Source organism: Aptenodytes forsteri, unplaced genomic scaffold (assembly GCF_000699145.1).
Source record: "Aptenodytes forsteri isolate BGI_AS27 unplaced genomic scaffold, ASM69914v1 Scaffold155, whole genome shotgun sequence".
Classification (NCBI taxonomy): domain Eukaryota; kingdom Metazoa; phylum Chordata; class Aves; order Sphenisciformes; family Spheniscidae; genus Aptenodytes; species Aptenodytes forsteri.
This window is the reverse complement of record NW_008794446.1, coordinates 9,312,397-9,323,259: the sequence shown is the minus strand read 5'-3', so window position 1 is coordinate 9,323,259 and position 10,863 is coordinate 9,312,397. Positions and strand designations below refer to the sequence as shown.

At 38.0% G+C, this 10,863-nt stretch overlaps 1 protein-coding gene across 5 annotated transcripts in view; it reads left to right on the top strand.

Annotated features, from left to right (window-relative positions):
- Window positions 1–10,863, top strand: part of SGCG (sarcoglycan gamma) — a 167,827-nt gene that overhangs the window by 132,235 nt on the left and 24,729 nt on the right. For all 5 annotated transcript variants that reach the window (XM_009290246.2, XM_019474861.1, XM_009290250.2 and 2 more), the window contains one exon: window positions 1,026–1,145. In XM_009290246.2, coding sequence (XP_009288521.1) covers window positions 1,026–1,145 — 120 coding nt within the window. The remainder of the gene's footprint in view (window positions 1–1,025; window positions 1,146–10,863) is intronic.

The following is a 10,863-nucleotide window of genomic DNA, read 5'->3' as shown; positions in this document are numbered from 1 at the left end:
GATAGGACGAGAGGAAATGGCCTCAAGTTGCGCCAAGGGAGGTTTAGATTGGATAGCAGGAAAAATTTCTTCACCAAAAGGGTTGTCAGGCATTGGAACAGGCTGCCCCGGGAAGTGATTGAGTCACCATCCCTGGAGGTATTTAAAAGATGTGTAGATGTGGTGCTTAGGGACATGGTTTAGTGGTGGACTTGGCAGTGCTAGGTTTATGGTTGGACTCAATGATCTCAAAGGTCTTTTCCAACCTAAACGATTCTATAATTCATGATTCTATGAAATAGACATTGAAACTTATGTGATGCTTATTTTTAATTGATCAGGTTGTTAGAAAGGGGGATATTAAGGGTTTGATTTATATCCGCTTATCAAGCCAACGCTCTAGAACAGAATGTTTTACTGAATTTAGGATCTGGTAATATGTAAAGACTCTCTTGCCCACAATTATTTTAATTTTTGGAGTTCCAGATCCAATTGCAAATACTCTGACAGTGTTTTGAAACTCTTCTAAGAACATGATCTGTAGCATTTGTTAGATATCTAGAGCTAAACTGGCATTTGTTATGAAGAGCAGAGGGTCCTACCCTGACATGGGATTTTTGTCATTTTAACGCGTTTGAGCCTCCCTAATCAAAAGGGATGATGCTGCAAAGACTTTAATAAATAGTTTCTATGTCTAAAAAAAAAAAAAGATGATAAATTGATCAAAGAATCTTAGCAGTTTCAACACCAAGAGCATGATTATTTGTCTTGATCAATTCTGAGGGATTTCCTAAATTCCCTGGAAACCCAACTTGAAAGCATGACTCCAGGCACAGTTTTGAACAACAAATTAGATCATATGAATACTTATCCAATTTCAGTACTTACAGGGCCACTATCCTTAGAATATCTGGGTGCTTCGTGATCCTTAATGTACTTGAATGAGTCATTAAATTATTAAGACCACAATTCAAATTATTAGCAATTTATATAGAAAATTGAAGAAAGCTGATGTAATTATTCCATTATTCTACTGTGCTTTGCAGGTCCTAAAATGGTAGAATTCCATGGTCAGCAATTTCAGATCAACTCAAAGACCGGCAAGCCACTTTTTACGGTGGATGAAAATGAGGTTGTGATTGGCACAGATAAACTTCGAGTCACAGGTTTGTAACAGCTTAAGAAATGCCCAAATAATAGCCACAAGAAAAGAACAATAAAAATGGCATTTTTAAATACATAATTGTGTGTGAACAGAAGTTCTGGTTTTACCTCATTAGGAAATAGAAATCTGAAGATATTATGACCTTTTTCAATAAATAATTAGTAAGAGCTTTTAACAGCAAAGTAATAATATGTATATATAAATATGTATATATCTCTGTGTGTATTTTATTTTAAAGCCATTAGTGATTGGAACTGTACTGGTGCATTTTTTTTCTGAATTATTTAACGTTTCCAGTGCACACTGTTAACTGAGGCTGAAAAAATTCTAGATATTCCAGTTTAATTTGTATTGAGTTTTATTTGTGAAAACTTTTTAGGCGCGCTCTGATATTTTTATATGGCTTTATCTTTCAAAGTGAAAGCCACTGTATTTCTGCTCTGTGTGTAGCACGTATGTCACAGGATGGTATTCGTAGTATATTTAAAATGTCATCTGTCAAAAGATATGTTTGTCTTACGCTATTTCTGCAAATCACCAAAGTACTCCTTTACAAAGTAAGATGTCAAAGTTATCACATGAAAAGCTATTTCCTTTCATATGACCTGATAAAGTCAACCTTCATTTTCCAGGTGTAAGGTTGCATTAAAACCAATAGATCAAGGTCCATCAAAGGAAATACTGAAATTATCCTGTAACTTGTTTTCAATTATATTTTTAATATTCTTACCTGATTGCAACTATCATGTTTAACTTTGGCTAATTATTGGTCCTCTGAAATCTTGAGGTCTTAATTTGAATGGATATATTTGTATTATTTCACTGTGCAAAACTACAAATGTGATTGTAACAATATAATTAAAGTTTCAAAGCCAAAGTTAAGTTATTACAACTGTGTTGATAAATTTTGATTACGCCTGAGGGTCTTATCTTAAGTTTTTTACTTTTTAACCTAATTGAAATTACAACTGTGTTAATAAATTTTGATTACGCCTGAGGGTCTTATCTTAAGTTTTTTTACTTTTTAACCTAATTGAAATTACAACTTTGTTTATCCAGGAAACCATATCAAATAATTATTGTTTGCCCAAGGGGTGCTAAACTTTAATAGAAAAGCATGTTTAACAAAGATATGAAAAACTTCATAATTGTTAACTGATTTGGAAAAGGTCTATCTCTGCTCAAAGTAAGTAAAAATCATTCATACACAAGTTGAAATTGTTATGCTAAAACATGTATTCTGACTCGTCCAATATTAATCTTTACATTGCAAGGATAATTGTTTACTTTAGCAGATACTGTAGAAAAACACATTGCCTGTTTCTTTTTTACACTGTAGTACAATTCAAAAGCAAATCCATTAAGCTCATTGAGGTTATTTCAGCGTAAAATTAATAGGAAAGGAGTTTCATGCCTACTTTGCTCCAAATTAATTTATTAAAATTGTGATTTAAATGATACTATTAGCATGAAGGATAAATTAGTAATACTTTGCACACTGAGATAATTTTTTAAACTGAGAACAAGATCAATGTGAAATAAATTTTGAAAAGTTCATACCATAAGAAACAGAATACCTCAGGCTTAAAATACACAAAGAGTATTTTACAGTTTTTTATGTACAATATAGTGAACTATTTGATTTTATTTATCCTTATTTATGTGAATTATGAAGCTCAGTAACAATTTGTAAGAAAACCTGACAATTTTCAACTAAAATATAATACAGCAGCAAATGTCTGTGATTTATGGTACTTCAGGAAAAATGAAAAAGTCTAAGAATAAGCTAATCCAACCGAACACCTCAGGAAATGTCATTTTCCAACAATTTGGTATGTTTGACCTCATACTGTTGCACCAGACATTTTCTGGCCCATGTGGTAGACAAAACAGTGGCAGACTCTCTCTCTGTTCTCCTAAGAAGAGCAGATGCCGGGGGAAAGCCATGATCAGCAAAGTGTCTCAGATACCCCACAGGGTCACAGATGGGTCTAGATGTCCATGTTCTGACAACTGAATTGAAACCCCAGTCAACACAGTCAATGCAGCCTAGAGCATGATTAATCTCACCTTGAAGGAGACACCTAGTCCTGGCATGTGGAGACCTCTTCTGCCAACCAAATGCAGTTGTCTACTTTAGGATGAGCTCAATGGCTTGTTCCGCTCCCTTGAATATAGTGGCTGAGTTCAGGTGCTTAAACATAAGCATCCAGCAGAGTTTGAAGCACCTTAGGGTATGTGAGACACCACATGGTATCGTTGTACCTACAGGAGACACTTCCTTTGATCGTGGCAGCTGGAGGCCAGGCAGAATATACAAGGTTATTTTAGATGACAGTAGGTACATATGATTAGGCAACTAAATTCTGCCTCTAGCTCATCTGTGACACCTGCATCATAAACACTTAAATTTAAGTGTATGGAACTGAAGCTCAACTTAACCCTTCATGACAATTAATGCTACCTGAAGAAGCATGTACTCCAATTACATCCTCTCTAATATTATTTCAGTAATGATTGCATCTTTTGCAGACATTTATTATGCTGCTATGGAGGTATTGAACATCATCATTTTGTTCTGGTAGGGTTTTATACATTCAGTTGGCATTGGTGACAGTGAAACCCACCTTGTAACAGTGTATTGGCTGGCAAAGAGCTGAATGCTTTATAACTAAAAATATTGTGATGGCAGAAAGAGTGAAGTCACAGCACTGGCTGGAAACAAAGTTCTTCTGCACAAATGCCTAGAGTCCATGGCTGTAGGAGTCCTGTTTCTCCACTGTCTTGCCTGCTCTGCAAACTTGCCAACTAGAAGGCTGTCCATAGGAGGGAGAAAATAGGCCCAAGTAGATAAAATTATATACAATAGAAAAATAATTAACATTCAGCAGTTATAAAATGGTCTCAACTACTGCACAAAAAACTTTTTAACAAGTACAAATAATAATTTATATCTCGTGAGTGTTGTATAAGGCAATATTTTGGTCATGAGTACATAAGAAATTAATAGAAGGCAGCTGCTTACCCTCCACTCTTGAAGAAAAGCTGGCAAGGCAGAGGTGATCAGTGTCTTTATGAAGTGTATTATATCACCCTTTCTCCAATTTACTACTCGTCCTTCTGCTTGCTTGTCTTTCATAATCTCTTTAAAGTATTTGCTGAGTATTGTCGGTGATTTCCTAGTGCTCTGTTCTGTGGAAAGGTTTTTAGTTTGAGTGGCTAATGCTGAAGTGCAATGCGAAGATGTGTGTGTAATTTAAACACTTCTGCTTAGAAGGTAAGTTAAGTAGGAGGCAATTTGAGGGTATGAATAAACATTCTGTTAGACTTTGAAGAGGCAGATAGTCCTTGCTTGATAGTGGGGGAGGGGGTGTTAATGAAACTTGCTGACTTCAATCCTCTCGTTAAGAAAATTAGTATCTTGATCTTGTGTATATTAGGATTAAATTACGTTATATTCATAAACAATAGACTCTAAAATAGTAAATATAGTAATATCCATATCATAATTAATGTTATTTCTTTACAGTTTAAAAGATAAAGTAGGTAATGAAGACAAAAAATCAGTTTACGGCAATTTTCAAAAAAAATATTTCCTGAGGTGGTTTTTTTTATTTAGTGTCATACTGTTCAAACTTAATGCTGTTTGATGAAGAAATTTTTCTCACAGGAAAGCAAGGTTTTACTCTTGCTTAGAGGTGACAGCTCTAGAATATGTAAATAAGCCTTTTCATGCCCTCTTACACCACCACCACCCCTCTCTCTGGAGCATTAACACTGATGTTTCCTGTGGGCTTTCTTCCATTAGCCCCTATTTCCATGCAAGTGATACTATCTCTGTTAGCACTTACCTGTCTTTCAGAGCAGGGTGTCCGTTTTAGGAAGTGGGAGACTGAGGCTGAATTCCCTCCTTGGCCCAGGAGACTTCAATCCTGCAGTCCTACCTCCCAGGACAGTGATCTGTAATGCCATACAAAATGTTAGGTGCCCAGCATGAGGGGACAGCTGGGAGCAAGCACTCTTGATGTCTGTCAGCAAAGTGAAGCTCTGCCTCTGGCTACGTGCTCCCTCATGTCTTCGTCTTTCATGGTTCACCTTCAAAAAGCAAAGCAGAGGGTGAGATCCCCAGAGTTGTTCACTGCTAAGCATGGGCTTCAGTCTCCTCCAGTGAGGAAGGAATGTTCCAATGACAATGCTGTTTTATAAAGGCATTCGGAAAGATTATGTTTAATTAAAATGCTGTAATTGCTGGGTTTTAGTGCTGACTCCAATGCTCTTGGTTTGCACAGGTTGAGAACTAACAATACAATTGGGCTTCTCTGGGAAGTTTGGTCTCTCTGGTCTCTCTCTGCTCTCTCTGCCTTGTTTCTGAGCCACAGTGATGCTTTGGCCAAGAGACCTGCCGTCCCGGACCAAGAGACAGGAGCAGATCCCTAAAACAAGATCTGGTTTATTTCAAACAAGGCTTCAGTAGCCATGATTGCACTCAGGCCTCACAAATCTCTCTTTGTATAGATGTTCGCTCCCCTCCTGCAACCAAGTTTGCCAGGCTTCTCTTGCTGACATCTCTCTGTGTGTATCTGGTCATCTTTAATGCAAAAAGTCCAAACCTTAATAGGAATGTAAAAGTTGGACTAGAAGAGGCGTCTGATTTATCAGCTCACATCCCTTTCATAGACAGACAAGTAGGTCATACAATTTCTTTTATAATCTTATCAAGCTACATCTCAAATGCAAACAAACACTGTTCATTTTTATATCACCGAATGTGAACTTATGTCTAAAAGATGCTGTGGGAGAAATACAAAAGGCTATATATAAACAGGTCCCAGAGTGAAATTAGGAAAGCCTGTGAGACAGAAGAGTTCCCTCCACTGCCATGAGCTCTTCCTTCCTTGTGCCTTGCAGCTCTGCACATCCCATAACAAGACATTGTGAGGGCACCTTTGGCACGTGGCAGGTGCCCCCAGGAGACTGTCAGCCCACTCATGAGCCGGCTGCAGATCTAGTTTTGAGGATGGCTTTAAAAGTGACCTCAAGACTCAGTAGGGCATTCTGAATTTTAATTACAAAGAGAAGTAGATTTCCGAGTAATAAAGTTCAGGAATGTTGTCAAAGCAAAGCATTCAGGATCAGAAAATATTACTAGACAAGTTAGTGTGAGCTTAAATAATTGAGAAGGGAGCTCATGTATAGAGAAGTAAACCTAAACCTGGATGACCTGATAAAGTCATATTTGCAAAATAGTTGAGATATCCCTTTATTAGTGACTTGTCCTTTACATTCCTATCGCCTCTTTCCCAGTGTCTGTGTCATCTGAAATGATCAGTAATTACTTTTTTCTTCCAAGTCCATGATAAAATGTTACATCACATTTGGCCCCACTAGTAACACCTCCCCTCACTCATCGTTCTCTGTTTGCAATTATGTTTTAAGACCTATCAGTCAATTTTAGTCCATATAATGCATTCCAGGCTGATTTGTGTTGCTCTAATCTCTTAATCAAAATGTGATGTGGCATCAAAGTAAATGCCTATGGAAGTTTATTATGCCCATACACCTTTATCAGCCAAGTTGTCATCTCATTTACAATTCAAAGATATAAATTTATTTAATAATGTCATACCCAGTGCTATACTGCATACAAAAAAGGTGCAAGAAGTACAGAAGATGATAGCATTTAATTAATCTGCTAGAGGACCTTTGTATTTTGTGCTTGCCTTTCATTCTCTGATACCTCAGTTTCTTGACTTTCACCTGGGTGTCTAAGAGAAAGAGTGCAACTTAATTTCTCATGGTTTTCCCTGAAGCCACTGGTACAAATACTTACAACCTTTAATTCCACTTTTAATCCATTTTGGAACTACAAATCAATAATGATGAGTGATTGTATGGATTTCTAAAGATGACAAAGGAATTATATGAAAATCAGGCAGAGCACAGAGTAGAGCTTTTCAGAGTCTGCCTATGCTGGTGATGTCTAATGTGGAGACAGAACTCACCAACTGAGTTTGAGACACATCTTTTCCTTTTGAAGTCATTATTTATTATTTTGTCAGCAGTAGCAGATAATAGTCTGTATTCATGTAGTTAAACTACTAGGCTCCACTTACCTTTTATTACTCTGATTATTACTCTGATGGCTAGATACACTATTTCATGATTCTGTGAATAGTCATTAATGTTACCTTTGCAAAATATTAATGGAATTGATGATTTCCTTCCCTGATCTTTCTAATAATTGAAACTATATGGCTTATAGCAAGTGGACTAAATAAAAAATTGGGTTTTTTACACATAGACATAGCAGGAAAATTTATAAAAATGCAAACATAGGATTAGTTTTTTAATAGCAGTAAACCAGTGTCATACCATTAGGTTCCATGGAGCTGCTCCAGTATGCACTGGCCATTTCAGTGCTTTCAATGTGAGGATTGTATCTTCAGTAATGACATATTGTAACACGCAAACAGTTAAGGTGCTTTACAAATGTGCCACTCAAAATACTTCACTGGAATAGACACTCCTCAAGAAGGACAGGCTGGAAAGGTGAGGTGGGGAGTTGCCTTTTATGTGCTAGAGCAGCGGGAATGCATGGTGCTCAGCCTCCGGACGGATGAGGAGCCAGCTGAGAGCTAATGGGTCAGGATTAGAGGGCAGATCAACATGGGCAACACTGTGGTGGGTGTGTACTGCAGACCACCTGATTGGGAGGAAGCAGATGAGGCCTTCTTCAGACAACTGGAAGAAGCCAGGTGATAATTGGTATGTCTTTCTCTCCAGAATAGCAGTGTTATCAAATGCTCAGCTTTTCCTACAGACCTTAAAACGAGATGGAAATGGGTCTTGTATCCAGAAACTGCACCAAGATCCTCACTATGTGACACTATTATTTAGATATCAAGAAATTGGCACAAAGTCAAATTCTACCACCGTGGCCATCGTATGTGAGGATATGCAGCAATGTAGCAAGGCATGAAATTTCAAACTATGCAGTTTCATACAATTGGCATTACAAGAAGCTATGCAGCTTATCTAAGCATGGGAATTCACTTGTATCGTGTCTTCATCTCATCCTATGACACAGTACAGCTAAGCTGGTACTGAAAATTGCTGAAAAATTTTAACAACTGTCTAACAGAAAAGTGAATTCCAAACCATACCCAAGTGGAAGAGCACACCATAGAACATATGTTGGCATAGTAGATGCATGCATGAGTAAGAAAAAGGAAGGGGAAAATAAAGGAAATTAAAAAATGCCTTCCAAGGTCATCAAGCCAAAATACGCATCCACAACAGCATTTTGTTCAGTCAGGACTGCACTTTTGCTGCAGATCTGATGGTTCTGACAGTTCTCACTGGTTTATAAAATGGAGGAGTCAGGGAGTGAATACAGTGGATTGCTTTTGGATGAAACCAAACTGGGAAATGGGCTCCAAGAATGCATTTACTTCATCAAAATTGCAAATATGTTTTAAGTCCACAGGATGAGATTAGAGTTGGTCCAAAGTAAAATCCCCTAAATCTGTATAGTATGAGCAGCAGATCTTTAGCACCAACTGTATCACTCCATAAATCCACCCTTTTCAGGTCACGTTACCTCCTAATGTAGGCATACCTAAAGACTTCCCAGAACCACAATTGGAAGACATTAAGATCAAGCTATCCCCCCTGATAAATCATATGTTTGGACATCATTCAAAGTTACTGACAAGTCAAGTCTTTTGTTAGCACAGGTAGTATTGTGGCATTATGTATTTCAGTGAAATTACAACTCATTCACTGTAATCCAAGATGAAAATCTGAGCGAGGAAAACAGTGAAATGCTTGCTTTGCGAAGAATTGTCAGGTAGGACATAGTGGAATGAAGGACAGTGAGGGATCATGTTATATTCTCAAAGGACCGCAGTGTCAGAAGAATCACATTTGAGGCAGTCTCTTCTCAAAGAAAAACTTGAATTCATTGCCACCTCTAGCTGGGAAGTAAACAAAGTCAGAAGTTTTGACAGATCAGCGTATCCTTGCAAAATATCTTAGTTGCACCAAATCAGCATTTTCTGACAAACTTATTTAATTCCTTGGGGGTTTTTTTTCATCATCTCCAACGTGTAAGGTTGCCATCTTGTAACACCCACCAGCACAAATACAAGAAAGGAGAATAATTAACTATGTCCAGCCAGCCATTAGGTTTTATCTTGCAAAATAATCTTAATGCTAATGAAGAAGGGTTAAAGTCCTGTCTGAATTAATGAATTTTATATTTTCCAGTGTTATATTCATGCCAGTTAGCAGATTCCAGAAAGACTCATCTATTTAAATTGATGATGAGGATATCAACAGCTAAATAAAATTTAAATAGAAGCTTAGAAATCCATGCTTCCTTGAAGTGGTGAAGTGATTCAGTATGGTAATTCTTATATTTTGTGCACTTCCATCCAAGCTAAGGAGATTTCATTCTAAGGAATCATGATTTCAGCTAGAGCTCTTCTCAAAAAGCGGCACGTTTCATGCTTTCTTAGGACATCCTGAGAACTTTCCCCCAGCCCTCGTGAAGTGATAGTCTACCTATCAGTTGGTTTGCATTGTATTCATTTTTAATGGTATCTCTTGATTTCACTTTTTTTCCTTTTACCATGTTCTCTGTGGTTGCCCCCACTAATTTTTATTATCCTTTTCCCTTTATACCACATCTAATACCATCTAATACTACATCTATACCATCTACACCATACTTTCTAATCATCCATTTCCCCTTGTCTTTCCTTCCCTCTGCCTGATTCTACATGTACTTTCACTTTTTCATCCCAATCTCATCAGGTCTTCCAGACAGAAGACAGAAAAAAACATTGTTTGCACATACATTTGCATTTAATATGTTAACTATGATAATATTAATATTTAAATAAGCATGCACATGCATGCGTGCATATTCACCAGCCTGCAGCTCAAGAGGGTTCTTAAGAGTTTCTTTCTCTAGATGGAGTCCAAAGCCCTGACTTAGGGCTTTATAGAGCCCAGAATTCCTTCCTGAGGGTAACTGCATTCTGTTTTAATTCAAAGAGCAGCCAGAAAAGCCATGTTGAGTAATATCCTAGCTATTAAAATATATTGCCTTGCTACATATGTACCCGAAAAGTGCTTAGATATGTGAATCCTCTAAGCTGGAGAAGATTACTCAACCTAAGGCCTCCCCAGTTTTGCATGAGTGCCTTCACAAAGCCAATGAACAGAAGGTGAGACTCCACCCTTGCTGCAGCTGGCGGTGTTGAGCTGCTTTTTTGAGCCATCGCAAGGAGATGGCTCAAGCTGGGGGGCTTTTGTACTACTTCAGCTAGTTCCCTGATCCTAGTGAAGCTTCGGCAGGAGATGGTCACTGATGTAGTGATACTGCAATGATGCTAGTCCTCGGGAGAACAGAAATGGAGGTGCTTGGAGAACTTTCGGGTCTAACAGGGAGGCTCCTGGTGAGGTTGGTACCTGCCTATTGTGGGGACAGTTTGGAGCTTGCAGTTTTGGACAAGTTCTTTTGGTAGGGCATATCTTTAGTGCTGAAAATAGAAGGATGCGGAGTAGGGCACTTACATGAGGCCTGCCTGCAGAGGGATGAGGCCCCTCTGTAAAGCAGCTCTGCACACACTGAACAAGGAGGCTCTGAAGGAGGGAGAAACGTTACACCAACAATTTACCTGGTCTGCTGCCTGGTTCAGTGCAGCAGATGC